Source organism: Stenella coeruleoalba (genome assembly GCF_951394435.1).
Source record: "Stenella coeruleoalba genome assembly, chromosome: 10".
Lineage (NCBI taxonomy): Eukaryota > Metazoa > Chordata > Mammalia > Artiodactyla > Delphinidae > Stenella > Stenella coeruleoalba.
The window spans coordinates 103,571,572-103,586,099 of NC_137156.1; the positions used below are offsets into that span (position 1 = coordinate 103,571,572).

Genomic DNA, 14,528 nt, shown 5'->3' on the forward strand with positions numbered 1-14,528 from the left:
CCAGGCCCTATCCCTCCAGGGCTCCCAGAGGACCTCCTGCCCTGGCTGCACAGCACCTCAGAGATCAGATTTCCAAGATGAGGTCTAAGGCTCTACGTGGAAACTCTGAGGCTGAGCCGGCTCAGGAGGAAGGCCGGCCACGTGTCCTTGGGCGCCACGGAGGAGAGGGTGGTGGTGGAGGGCTCGGGGTGAGGCCTCGTCCGGATGGGCGCGTTGGCTTCACAACGTGGGCGAGCGGGAGGTTTTCTCTCACTTCACCCTGGAAACGCCTGCCATTCCGCTCGGTGGAAACAGTCGGGAGCCTTTCTGCACAGCACATCCAAGGGAGCAGCCACTGCGCACGCCTCTGCCGTCCACAAGATGCTGGGGGCCAGGGCGGGGCGGAGACCCTCCCAGGCCTACAGGTTTGGTGCGTGAGGTCCCTTGTCTCAGCCAAGCGCAGCAGTGCCTCCTAGCCTGGACTTGGAGGGCTGGAGGGCGCTGCGCTCACAGGACAGACATCGCCCCACTGTCCATTCCGGCGGGGGCTGGAATGGCCCACGCGCTCAGCACCAAACACCCGAGTGTGCAGCTGGCACCATCACCAGGACAAGGAAGCTTTCCAGGCACGTGCCTTTCTGAGGAGGGACTTCCATCAAGGGGGGCACCTGGGAACCCCGCACACCCCTGAAGGCACCCAAGGCCCCACCCTCCTCACTGGCCTCGGTACCACAGGAGAACTGAAAACCAAGAGAACACCACCAGGTGGCTTGTGAAAAGTTGGCTTTATTTGTCTCTTAGTCACCTTATCTCAGTTATGCCATTTTGGCGTCCACAGTGACAGTCCCCTGAAAGCTGGGGTCAGCCCCACCCCGCCCCCCGTGACCAGTGACTGCAGGGCAGGAGCCCGAGCCACGCAGTGGTCAGAGGCTGCAGCAGGGCTGCAGGGGCGTCAGGTCTCCGCTCGGGACTGGGTCGGACAAGGCCACGCGTGGTACGGTGGGAGCCCTGGCCTGGGGTCGATGGGCTGTGGGCCCATCTGGGCTCTGCCGCCAACTTGCCGGGTGGTGCTCGGCAAGTCTCTTCTTGTCCCTTGGTTGGCCTGTCTCCCGGGCAGCACAGCCAATGAGGTCTCAGAGCCCCTGTGGACTCAGGCGGGTGCCAAGCTGGCCACCTCGACTGGCTCTGTGCTTTGAAGGCCGCTGTGCACCGCTGCTGGTGGGGTCTGCTTTCTCCGCGGGGCAAGGAGAAGCCCTCAGGCTGCGGAGCTCACCTCTGCTGTCTCTGCAGCCAAGCGCTGCTGGTCCCCGAGAGGGGCCTCCCTAAACGCCTTAGGGAAGGTTCTAATTCCTAAGGTCTAGGTCACCTGTTATTGCAGTTTATCTTAGACATAGTTGTGAGTCTTTTCATATCAAACATGGGTGAAACTTGGCAAAAAAAAAAAGCTCTCTGACCCTGATTTCACCATAGATCTAGGGCCTGGGCCCTCGTCTCTGCTGGGCAGTTTTGGTGAAAGCAGAGATCAGAGCCATCTTGTCATTTACTTCGCTTGCGTTTGGTCCTAAGCACAGTAAAAATGTTCTAAAAAAATACCAGTGGAAAGTCTTCAGCCTAGAAGGTAGCGTCTGAGGCCAGCCACAGCGGAAGGGACACACCATGGAGAGCAAGTTCAGTGACAGCGGGAGGAACTGGACAGCCAGCACCTCAGGGTCCTCCGCATGATGTCCACTAGCTCGGCCAGGCTCGACTATGCAAAGCTGTGGCATCGTGGCCCGGCTCCACCACTGAAGAAAGAGACGGCACAGCCAGGTCAGCCAACAGGCACAGGCAGAAAGATGCACAGATGGGCCAGGGGTCTTCTGGAAAATTCGTCCCTTTCTTTTGGAAGAAGCTCTGTCCTAAAAAACAACTTTTAAAAGGGAAAACAATTGTGTCTTCCAGAGAAACCGTTTTAAGCCAGATGTTCCCGCCTGACCGTGAAGGGGACATGCCAGGGAGCAGCCCACACGCACCGGAAAACACATGACCTGCTCCCGGGTGCTCGCCCTCCTGCCACCTGAGACGGAGACATTTCAACAATGTTTGTGCTTCTAACCAACAAGACATTCCCTTCGAGGGGGAGCAGCTGAGACCACTGCAGCCGCCGACAGCACTGAGAGGTGCAAAGGTTAACACAAAAGTGACGTGGACACCGGGGACAGTCACTTCTGGCGGTCAGCTGGGTAAGACCTCGCTTCTACAGTTCTGTTGCCAATGCCAGAATGAAAAGCAAAATTGCAAATTGAAAAATTTCTAGCACTTTAGAAAGTGGAATGAAAGAATGGGAAATTCAAACAGGTTATTAAACCAAAGTCCTCAGGCCACAGCAGCACCCCCGAGACAGCGCCCACAGCGTGGCTTCCTTGTTCCCTTCTTGGCCATCGTGGAGCACGCCGCCTCTGCCTGGTCCAGGGGCCACGGCTCAGAACAGAAGGGCCCCCATGCTGCCGACCTCACTCTGCTCCTTGACGAAGATTTCAAAGTACTGGTAGATGATGGTAACCGCAAGCAGGATCCCGGTTCCAGACCCAATGGCACCCAGGAAGTCAGCCAGCACGGAGAGGGCCCCGATGCAAAGCCCACCGAAGGCCGCGGCCGTGGGGATGTACCTGGGGAGGGAGACGAGTCAGCCACGTGCCGCCAGCAGATCCCTCCAGCCTGGCCTCCCTCCCCCAGGCTACAGGAAGGGCCGGGCAGTTGACCTGTCTTACCTCTGAGTTAGGAACCGGACTCCTTTAGGGGTCACTCCGTGGCCCCCATAAAGTCTCGTCTACTCACACCTTAATGGTCTAGACTAAGGCTTGCTGTCCAGTAAGTGGCCACACGAGTCACATGTGGCTAGTGAAATGGGACCAGTCCAAAGCAGGTGTTGAAAACATCACACGAGATTTTGAAGACAGGAACATAAAATATCTCATTATGACTTTTCTTATGTCAATTTGAAATGAGAGTCTGGATATATTGGGTTAAATACAATGTATTCTTTTTTTTTTTTTTTTTGCTATGTGGGCCTCTCACTGCCGTGGCCTGTCCCGTTGCGGAGCACAGGCTCCGGACGCGCAGGCTCAGCGGCCATGGCTCACGGGCCCAGCCGCTCCGCGGCATGTGGGATCTTTCCGGACCGGGGCACGAACCCGCGTCCCCTGCATCGGCAGGCGGACTCTCAACCACTGCGCCACCAGGGAAGCCCCAATGTATTCTTAAAATTAATTTCACCTGCTTCTTTTTGCTTTCTTTTTTATTAAGAGATAATGGACATATAACATTTTGTTCATTTTAGGCGTATCTTTTTACTTTTTTAACGTGGCTACCAGAATGCTTAAAATTTCACATGCATCTTGCATTATATTTCTACTGAACAGCACTATAAATTCTCTCAGCTTCAGAGAATTCTTAAGGGAATGAACAAAATTGCCCAGCATCTCTGATAGGGATCAGAAAATGATCTGGCATTTGCCATACTGACTTGCGGTTGAGGCGAGCGAGCTATGGTCCCCAGGACAGACCTGGTCCTGATTACAAAACCTGATCCTGTAAACAGACTTCTACAGGAAACCATTCACGTTCATCCAGCAATGGTGGAAGAAATGAGTTGAAATAAGTTGGCTTAAAAGTCTAAATAAGACACTCACTACGGCCAACCCAGCTGCCCAAGAGGCAGCCCCACTGTGAGGGGAGAGGCCTGCAGGCTGCGGTGCTCTCCTCACCCCCACCTTCCCCCAGCGGGTCACCAAGTGCCAGGGGCCTCTCCTGTGTCCCCAGGTTACTGCCCCACCTGGCCCCCAGCACCTCTGCCCAGACTCGCGATGTCCGCCCCGCCCCCCTACCCCGACCGGTGGGTCTCAGCCTCCAGCACTGACCTTCCGAATACTGAGCCCTCCCTGCGCTCTCTGCCAGCCTCCCTAGGCTCACCTGAACTCGGACACCCCGGCAGAAGCCTGACGCTGCCCGCCTCCTCCTGAAGGGCCCCCGCAGGACCTGCCTGCAGGACGCTGCCCACAGGAGGACGGCGAGGTCCCATGCGGTCAGCCGCCTCAGCAGCTGCCCCGCGGGCGGCCACCTGGACACACGCTCTGTCTCCCCCGGTGTGGCTGCCTCTGAGGAGAGGTGCCGCGTGCGCCCATGTGCTCTGTCCAGCATCGATGCGCCTTAGCAAGCTCATTGATGCTGGAAGGCCCGGGGAAATGTGTCAGCCGGCCAGCACTCACCGGTTGAGTTCGTGGACCATGGACGTCTCTCGGTGGCCCCTCATCACCATCTGCTGCTCCTTCAGCTGCTTTGCAACCTGCGTGATGCCCATCAAGGACAACGTTCAAGTTCAGACGTGGAGTTGAGGGCCAGGTAGACAGTTCACGGTGGTACCAGCCACAGACTCCCCTCCCCAGCACCCTAACAACAGTGGTGAAGGTAGCTTTAAAACTGCCACAAAGACGTCAGATGAGAAAGTCTAGTTTTAGTTTGGCTGCAGCTTCCCAGGCGAGCATGGATTCATTTACCCTGGGTTCCCTCCACGGCCACGAACGCTCTGGAACCGGCCCTAATGAGGACAAAGCACTGCGTGCGTTCACAGGCCACCATCCCAGGGGCGGGGACAGGCCGAAAGCCCTGATGCCACTTGCAGGAGGGAAACGCCGGTCCCCAGCTGGCCCCCCCAAGAAGCGGTCGCGCACACTCACGTCTTTGGCAGAGGAGCCCGAGACTTCAATCCACGTCTTGGAGAAGAAGGCGCAGGAGCCCAGCATGAACACTATGTACACGACGGCATGGACGGGGTCTTCCAAGACGGAGCCGAAAGACTCGGGAGGAGACAGGTAATAGCAAAGGCCGCCAACGGGATAGGCGCGTGCTGGGCCGCCAGAAGAAGTGTCCTGGGAGGATTTGCGAGAGCCTGTGAGTGCCGTTCCCCACCTCAGCATCAGGGCAAAGACACTTCTCAGCAGGTGGGAAAGAACAGCTTTGCCCAAGTGCCCACAGTGCAGGCTTCTTACCAAAAAGAAACCTTCCCGTGAGCTTGTAATAGGCACAATTCGAAAGCATCTCTGGGCGAAACATCTGGCTTCTGAAGCCGCTGTACTTACCGACCAGGTGCCCAGCAGGCTGACCAGCAGGTTGCCACTGAAGCGGGCGGACAGCATCTGGGAGATGACGTAGAGGTTGGATACGAGGGCGGACTGCAGGATGATGGGGATGTTGGAGGTGTAGAAGAGCTTGATGGGGTAGGTGTTGTACTGGCCTCGGTAGCGGGCTGACTTGATGGGCAGGTCCACACGGAAGCCCTGAGAAGCCAACAGAGCCAAACACCCTCACTGCCTCAGTCCAGCCACGTGCCAGGCGTGCCCCCAGGGAGCTGCCCCAAGCGGCGGTGCCCAGGGCCTCACAGCCCCTCCCCAGCCAGCACTGCACTTGGGGGCACACCGACAGAAGGGTCCCGACAGGCTGGCTTAAAATGCCCCTGAGCACAGCACAGTGTTTCTGTCAAAAACAAACAAAGCCCACCACGTGACAGCCACATCTACGGGGAAAACGCCAGAAGTTCCGACGGGCGCTCCAGCGCCCTCCCCGTGCCCCGACCCCGTGCCTCGACCGAGGCCAGACAGGGCCTCCACGCCCTTGCCTCACAGCCAGCACGGCCACCTTCAGGGTGTTCTTTGTCATTACAGAAAACCTAGGCTCTTCTACTTTCCCATGAACATAACCGCTCCCTCTGAAACCCCTGGAGAAGAGAAACGGTTTCCTTTATGTACTTTTTACAATCCCCCAGTGCCTAGAACAGAGTTCAGAATATAGAAGATTTAAAATAAAATCTTAACGATCCGACCCCAAGCCCGGGAAGAGTTAGCCTGTCATTCACCAGGCATCGGACTAACAGTCTTGGCTGAAGGAACAGATGCGTTCGGGCCTCAGCACGTGGTGGTATAAATACCTCTTCACAAGCATTAAACTGCTTTCTCAACTGCTTTCCCTTCTTTTCTTTTCAATAAATGTCAGGATACAAAGCGGCTGATCAGAGAATACAAAGACCAATCCAACTACAGAAAAGCAACGGGCAGTTCAGGTCTCTTATTCAGAAGCAAGTTACACAGACTCACAACGGGAAAGGTAAGAGGTCTCAGGAGGATGAGGATACTGCCTAAAAGCACCTACAAACTTTGGGCAAGACAGCAGTGAGGTCTTAGGCTTTGATTACTTTTCACTTCTCTTGAGCTATAAGACCTTGAAAAAAAATCTCTATTTGCTGACAGTCCCAACCCAAAGGAACATTGTCTCAGAAACGTTGTATCTGCCTCAACTGTGTTAGTTCAGCCAAGTGCCCGTGATGCCATGGAACCTGCTCCTTCAAATGCCATTTCATCATTTCAGTGCGATACGAAGGGTCACACTACCGCTGGGGTGTGGACGTGGGACACGCACACCAAGGCCTTCTGAACCTTAAATGCAGACGTCAAAGCTCCCCGGGGTTGGATCTGAACGCACCTGGAAGTAGATGACCACAGCAAAGACAAAGATGGTGGCGATCAGATTCATGAGGTTGGGGAGATTCTGGCGGTAGAACGCCTCGCGAAGGGCTCGGACCTTGTCTGTGCGTGTGGCCAGCAGGTGGAACAGTGCAATGATGGCGCCCTCAAACTCCATTCCTGTTACAGGAGAAGGTAAAGGAACAAGCAACTCAATTTGGCTCTAAGCTTCCTAGTGGCCAAAACCGAGAGGAGATGGAATTAGTTCTGTGACTCACAGTGCCTGCTCCTATAACCACAGGGACACAGTGAGGGCTCTCAGCCCTCGTTTGTTTCTTCTGTAGAGATTTCAACCTGCAGAAATAGGCTGTTCTGCCTCTTTGAATTAACCGATCTTATTTCTTTGGCTTGTGAGTCAATGGCCACCAGACGTGTGGAACAATCAACTGCAAAGTCCTAAGAGCAGGGTCTGCTCACCTCCAGCCGAAGGGGTCCTGCCTGAGGAGGGGCTCAGAGCTGCCTAACCCACGTCCCTGGGGACTCCCGGGCAGCACAGCCCCCCAGCTCTGGGGTGTTGGCTGCCCGGACAAGGCGGGCTTGGGCTCTCTGCTCCTCACATCGACGGCCAAGCAGGAAGGACAACACGTGCGCCTACCACACAGCCGATCTCTAGCGGAGTTCACGCCCTACCACAAGAGGGTGCCCAGGGATGCAGGCCAGCAACAGAGCCAGGAAAACACGGCCAGGAAGCAGAGCGAGCTCGACAGAGGCCCAAGGAAAAGAGCAAGAACGGCCTTCTTTGGTCTGGGGACCTATTTTTAGTCTCACTAACGAGATTTTGTGGTCTCTGCAGGTCAGGGCCTCTGTTTCCAGCATTCACTTCAAAGAAAAATCAAATGTGCGTGACTATTTCTCATGGGACTCTTTTGAGTGAATAACATATTTAGTTATGTTATATTTAGTAAGTCATACGTCCCTGAATGTTTAGAACTTTTCATTAAAAACATCCTCTGTAACAAGATTTCCTTGGCACTCTTTGTGGGCATTAAGATAGAATACGCACATTCGCCAAGCATCTACTGTGAGCCAGGCATCACACAATTTCATGTTATTTCTCATTGAATCCTGGCAACCAAGGGCACAGTCAGCATCTGAACCCGGCTCATGAGCACCAAAGTTCCTGCCTCTTTTACAAAGTTGCCCTTTACGTGACCAAGTGTTTTGGTTCAGTGATTTCATTTTTAGAAACTTATTCGAGAGCAACTGTCAAAACATGTAAAGATGAACATATGAGGATGTTTACCATCTCACTGCTGTAATAACAGCAAAGGCTGGAAACAACCTAGACGTCCACCAGAGGAAGGCGTGTTGAAAGAACCTGCTTCATCTTTGCAGTGAAATCCACGCTGAGCTCAGAAAAGTGAGGCAGGATAACGTACTCTGGCAGGGCGAACGTCTACGACATACTCTTAAGGTGAAAAATGCAAGTTACATACCATCATGAGCATAAACCTGTGTTTTAAAACACTTTACAGATGCACGGAGAAAAATCAGAAGAGATGTACCGATGGGACCCTGTCCCCAGGGTCTCACCTCGGCCGGTGTTGACAGTGGTGGGGCTGAACGCCTTCCACACGATGGTCTCGCAGATGTTTGTGGCAATGAAGAGGGAGATCCCAGAGCCCAGGCCGTACCCCTTTTGCAGAAGTTCATCCAAAAGCAGGACAATTAGGCCAGCAACAAAGAGCTGTGAATGTTAAAAAACAGAGGTAAGGAAACGCAGAGACGCACTGCTGCTCCCCACGGCGTGGTGCTGTCCCTCCCCAGGAACTGGCTTCTCTGCTGAGGGCCCTGAAGGCTGAGGGGACACTGGCTGGTGGAGGCTCCTCTGTGAATTCAGAAGGGCAAACACAGGGCTCGGGCTTCTTCTCAGAAAGAGTTCCTGTTACGCTCGATTCAGATCTGTTGTTTGGCAAGTGTGGGTGTGAGGGCGCCTCAGAAGGGGGTGCTGGCCTAACCTTACCTGTATGGTGATCAACAGGCAGATCCCAGCACCCATTTCAGAAGGGTCTCCGTACATCCCTGTCATCACATACACGATGGACTGGCCGATGGTAATGATCATGCCAAACACTAGAAATGAGAAGAAAACTGTTCTCAGGCTGGGCCACCACACGGTCGTAGCGGAAACACTTCCCAGGCACCAGCTCCGTGCCGGGCACTGGGAGAACAAAGGTGAAGACGACTGACCCTGCCTCCAAGGGGCTCGTCCAGGAAACACTCAACCACCGCACGGTCAGAGTGACAATAATACACAATAACTGAAATATGTGCAACAAAAGCGCGTGAGCTCTTTAATTCCACCTCCTCCTAAATTCACTTCCCTTCGGTGATGGGAGGAGGGAAAGAGTTGAAGCATGACAGACCTGCTTCTTATGACAGCTGCTGAAGACAACACTCAGAGGCACCCCAACCTGCAGCCCCCATGCTCAGGTCATCAGGTAGCTCGGGTTCTGGGAGAACCACTTGCCCAGGCCACCTGACAGGCTTGTGCTTCAGGTCTGAGTCCAGGGCACAGAACACTAGCTGGGATAAAGTAATCCCTTCCCAGTTTGTTTAACGTGTTAATTAAGGAAAGAACTCACAGTGCCACCAAATCACTTAGCCCACTTCTCCTGCCACAAAGCTCTCCTACGGGACGTTCTCTTTTTAGTAGATGGTCTTGTAGCCTGTATCATTCACTGCACTTCATTGTGATGCACAATGGAATCGACTCATGTTTACCGAGTCCACGATGCTAGATGGATCTCTTAGTATGGGACTGGGCTTCCATTTCGGCTTTTCTGCTTAGTTTGCCAAAAAAATAAAATTTTACTCCGAAGTGCCTGTCAAATATAGTCCCTATTTGACTTCTTAAGAAGTGCTCAATAAGACTGAATTCTTAAGGCAGAAAAAACAGCAGAGAAAAGCTAAAAAAATTGTCCAAGACCAAAGAGGAAACAGCTGATTTTTACTTCTGACAAATAACACATATATATATTTAAAAATCCTGATTTGTGTCTGAAACTGACAAGTTTAAATTAGATTACTCTTCCTTACTCAACTCTTTAACCTACTAACTTAAGATGTGTAAAACATGCTGGTATGGAAGAAAATATGACTGGGTAGGAAACTGCAAATATCACTTCCTAATTAATATATGTCAGTTCACAGTCAGGCTGAACTTGGTGAATTCTGATGACTGGTCATTGTTACCAGTGCCGCTTATTATTTACTACTGTGCAAGTATCATTATTATCCCCATTTTTATAGATGAAGAAACTGGGACATAAGAACTGTCATCTAACATTGCCCCAAAGTCACAGAGCTGGTAATTGGCAGAGCTAAGTTGAGAGGACCATCCTTCCCCTAAGGTGAATCCTTTTAAACTCCCAGAAAAAAGAAATACAACCCTTGCCAGGTAACTACTACATGCCAGGCACTCAATGATGTTTTACACACATTATTCAAATGAATTCTTCCAACAGCTCTGAAGGAGACATTATCTCCTTCTAAGTGCTAAGGAAACTGTGGCGGTGGAAGGCGACCTCCCTGGACCACGCAGCCTCGGGGCACGACACCTGTCCCCTGCCTTGTCCAGCGGCCCCAAATGCTCTCTGGCTAACACAGGCCACAGAGCCAGGCCAGGCAGGGCTGGCGGGCCACGGAGGTTACAACCCCCTCCCCCGAAAACCAAAAGGCCTTCTGATGCCCCAAACTTTGCAGCAAATTCAAATTCTCAACTACAGTCATCTGAACATCATTCAAAATCTCACTTACACTTTTGGGCTCCATTGAAGAGGGCTCGGTCTTTTGGGGTATCACCAACTTCAATTATTTTGGCGCCAGCCAAGAGCTGCATGATGAGGCCGGAGGTGACAATGGGAGAGATACCCAGCTCCATCAATGTGCCTTAAGGAAAGGGGGAGGCAAAGTACAACCGAAGTTAGCATGGAGAAGCAAGACATTATTAAGAAAATGAATGAGCGAAACTGGACTGTGTGCCCCTGATACAAACCCAGTGTTTCAGTTTGCCAGCAGTATTTAATCCAGAGAATAACCCCCCAATATCAGCAATCAGAGGGTAATTCAATTCATTCTGTTCAGTCTGCCCGGTAACATCTTATTCTGTTTAGGGAATCACATGGCATTTAAACTGATCGCTGCATTTAAATTCGCCGTAAACAGATTCATGCTGTTGTACAGAGATAAGAAAGGTTCGTCTCTTCATCAGTTAATAAAAAAGGATAACACTCAAATAATTTCCAGAGTCTGGAAAGGAGGCCAGTACAATTCTATCTAGTTGTGAATAAACCTCTATTTCCATTATGCTAAAATGGGCTATACTTCCAACTGATTTGGAACTTAATTTGAAACGTATTTTAAAAATGAGTTAATCAAAAGCAGTTATCAGCATAAACATTCAAAATCCCGCCTCACCCCAAGGAGGTAACTGGTTGGAGTATACAATACACTGTTATATATTTATTTTTTTTGCACGTGTATATGTAACCTGTAGATATGGAAAAGACGCAGCTGAGAAACAAATTACATATTCTAAAGAACGTTATCAAAACAGGAGACAGGTAGAAATGTCATCATTTCAGCTGTTTAAAAAGCATTCTGGTTTTTCCATGTTTTAAGAAATTCTCTATGATGTAGACTTATCTTGCTGTTACAGGTTTTGTACTGCATTCAGAGCAATTCTGAATAGGACGACGTGCCTGGGTGCTGAAGCTGGCTTTTACTAAGGCTGTGTTTCAGCACAGCACGCTCTGAACCCTTTGTAAAGCCAAGGCCTGTACTTTAACTGAAGGAGGCCAGTGAAGCCCACACCGTACAGGGGATGCAGAGGGCCAGTCCTACCTCTGTTAGAGGCGAGGATCACTCTCATCCAATAGAAAGGGTCGGCTGAGTCTGAAGACATGATTCCAAACAGAGGGATCTGGAAACAAGCAGAGAGCAGCCTGCACACTTGTCTCCGGCCCCTCACACCCCCACCCCGACACTGGAACACCAAACGCGCGCTCACCTGGCAGCACACCAAGAAGATGAAGAGGGTGATGGCGGTCCATAACACTTTCTCCTTAAACTGAATCTACAGAAAAACAGAGCCAATTAAGGCAACAAGTTATCTTCATAAGTAAATTAACAGAAACAGCCTCTGATCAGACCCCTTCCTCTGCTCACCAGAGGAGCCCTCAACACTCCAAACCACGCACCAAGCGTAAGTACATGTATTGCGTGCTTTCTACGCACAAGGCACAGATGCAGAGACCTTCATGTGCATCATCTCATTTAATCCTCACACCACGGAACATTATCTTATTATTTTCCAACAAGAAAACTGAATCTTAGAAAAGCTAAGTAATTTGTCCCAAATCCCACAGCTGTAATGGGTTTGACTCCAGAGCCTGTGCTCTTAACCATCAGCATGAACAGTTTAGGATCAGACCCAAGATCAAAGAATGTTGCAATAGAAAGGGATTCCCAAATCACACCCCCCTTTACAACACATGAGCAATGACTTCTCATTTGAAAAGGTTTTGTACCTGACAAAATCTTGTTATTCTGGAGTCAACTAATTTGCAATCTGTGATTGTTTCTTTGTGTATTCTCCATGGATTTAGGGTAAAAGAATGTAATAAACACTAGAAGAGTGAAAGAGAGCTGCGTGTTCAACCTACTCACTAACTACTACTAGCATCTGTTTAACTTTAGGATAGGTGACCATTCAGAGTCATCTTATGGATGACCAATGAGCATCATTAGGGAAGTTGAGACCGCCTGCCCAAGGCTCCTCTGCTCTAAAACCTAAGTGTCTTCACTAGCACCTGCTGCCTGCACAGCAAGAATGGCTTTAAAGGGCTTAAAAAACCACACAGCAATTATTGTGCGGACTAAGGATCTTAACATGGAAATACCTTGTGAGCGACGGTACTAAATGGACAAAATCGTGTTCTTAAAAAACACTCTTTTAAGCTGCAATCTGAATGAGCATGGAGTCGAAGTCCTGGCCCTCTGGTCAGCATGGGGCCGCAGTGCCTCCGTGTTGACCACTGTAGACAGGCCTCAACAAGACAAGCACACAAAGGCGCAGATACTCCACGCGAAGTTGGGGTGAATTCACAGAACTCGTCCTCTGGTCATCTGATCCCACCAGGAAATCAGGAGGCCAAGGAGGGCAACACCACGTCAGGCTGACCAGTAACACAACAAACTTGTATGGAAATGACTCTTTATGGGAAAAGAGTGGACAATTTTTACAAGACTTCTCATTTTTAAATAACCAAGTCTCCTCTCCTGGATGCAGCCAAATTCAACAGCAAAACATCCAAAACTGTTTATCCAAGTCTTGTCACTCTACCTCTTACCAGCCCGCCATCCACCCCCATCTCCTAGGCCAGTCCCATAGTTCACTCTCGACGGCAGAAGCCCCTCCACCGCTCTCACCCTCTACCCCACCCCAGAGCAGTTTTCTAATCTGTCCGGCTCCTAGGGCTCCCACTGCTCCCCACCCATCCTTTCCAGTCTATCAACAGTGAAGCACATCTAACACCCCCCGCCCCACCTCAACTGGTTTTCTCTGCCTTAGCGCACACTATATTTCTTACCCTAGAATTCCTTTCCCTTCCTTCAAGGACACTTCTATTCCTCCTTCAAGGCCGCCATCAGACATCATGTCTCCCAGGGTTAATCCCTTCTGGAGCCACTGCTGTACCCTGCACATCCTGCCACTGCTTCATGCACCACACTCAGTTACAAGGCCAAGGTCACACAGCTATCAAGAGGCTGTGTGAAGGGTGGGTGGGTCCCAGGCGCGCCTGCCTCCAGAGCCCCGCCATTTCTACCACACTGAGGGCACACACACACACAACTTTGCATATTAGCCCGTCAAAGGCAGCACGTATGTGGTGCAGATGCAAAGAACGTGAGGACAGAAACGTATTCCTATTAATTCTCTGTAAGAACCCAATGAAACTTTTCTTCATGGTTTCATAGACTGACTTACACTGGCAACACTGTCTCGGCCTGAAACTGTGCAGCAGCGGAAATTCTGATAAAGATTCAACACAGCTCTACATCTCTACCTTTCCACGTTTTAATGCACCTGCTGTAAAAGGAGGGGTCACAAAATGCCCTTTTTCTCAGCAAGGTGACGGCCCACGGAAAAGGCACAAACTCGACCGTACAGAGTAAAGTGACTGCTCTGAGCTCCTGGTAGCAGCTGGATCCAAAAAGCATCTCCTAGAAGAAGGACCCGCCCACGATCAGCTTCTGCGGGAGCTGCAGCGGGAAGGGGGCGCCCAACCTGAGTACCTGAGGCTCTCGAGGCGTTACTCACTCAGGCCGGGATCCACCTCGGGACAGACCAAACCCGAGGCTCTGCCGCCCGAGTAACTTCCACGGAGGATGCTCCAATCGAAGCTCGGCGGCTCGGTGGAGGCTCCCACCAAGCAGGCCACCCGGACCACTCTCGGGGGAAGGAAGCGTCCACTCGGCGTGTTGGGGCCACTTTAACGGGGTGCAGGCAGTTTCCCCAATCCTTCCCCGGACTCACCTTCCGCTCCGGCTTCTGAATTTCGGGCAGGATGACACAGAAGGGCTTGATGACTTCCAGAAACTTGACTTTGGGGGGAAGAGACAAGAGTAAAGTTAGGGCTAGAGGACGCCGCGCCGCCCCGGGAAGCCGTCCGCGGGGCCAGGTGGGGCAGGGGCGCGCGCCGGGTGGGCTTCACGGCCGGAGGAGCGAGGTCCCGCCCGCGCCGGCCGCGTCCGGGCTGCCCCGAGGGACTCACTCGCCATGGCGGCGGCTGCTCGGCTCCGGGTCGGGCTCCAGCTCCGGCTCCGCTACTCTCCGACCGCGGCTCCGAGGCCGCCCGTCCCGCTCTGGAGCGCCGCGCCTCGCCGAGAGACACGTCAGTGCTAGCGCCCCGGCGGCCGCTTCCGCTTCCGCTTCCTGCCACGCGCTTCAGCCGCGCGCGCCGCCCACGCCTAGACCACAACTCCCGGCCT

The 14,528-nt window shown here is 52.1% G+C and overlaps 1 protein-coding gene across 1 annotated transcript; it reads right to left on the reverse strand.

Annotated features, from left to right (window-relative positions):
• Nucleotides 1–610: 610 nt before the first annotated feature.
• Nucleotides 611–14,498, reverse strand: SEC61A1 (SEC61 translocon subunit alpha 1). The gene is made up of 12 exons (XM_079934255.1): nucleotides 14,312–14,498; nucleotides 14,074–14,141; nucleotides 11,545–11,610; nucleotides 11,379–11,457; nucleotides 10,293–10,424; nucleotides 8,497–8,606; nucleotides 8,067–8,220; nucleotides 6,493–6,653; nucleotides 5,097–5,294; nucleotides 4,695–4,886; nucleotides 4,227–4,303; nucleotides 611–2,627 (listed from the first exon to the last, which is right to left on the reverse strand). Exons 1-12 carry the CDS (start codon nucleotides 14,316–14,318, stop codon nucleotides 2,441–2,443), a joined length of 1,431 nt encoding a protein of 476 aa, XP_079790381.1. The 5' UTR covers nucleotides 14,319–14,498; the 3' UTR covers nucleotides 611–2,440.
• Nucleotides 14,499–14,528: the final 30 nt, after the last annotated feature.

Bases quoted from the DNA above. Each gene is read 5' to 3' on its own strand.
- SEC61A1 (XM_079934255.1), bottom strand. The intron at 10,425-11,378 runs GTAGGACTGGCC...CCTTTCCTTAAG, and splicing joins GATCCTCGCCTCTAACAGAG to GCACATTGATGGAGCTGGGT. The intron at 8,221-8,496 runs GTAAGGTTAGGC...TAACATTCACAG, and splicing joins GCCTGTTGATCACCATACAG to CTCTTTGTTGCTGGCCTAAT.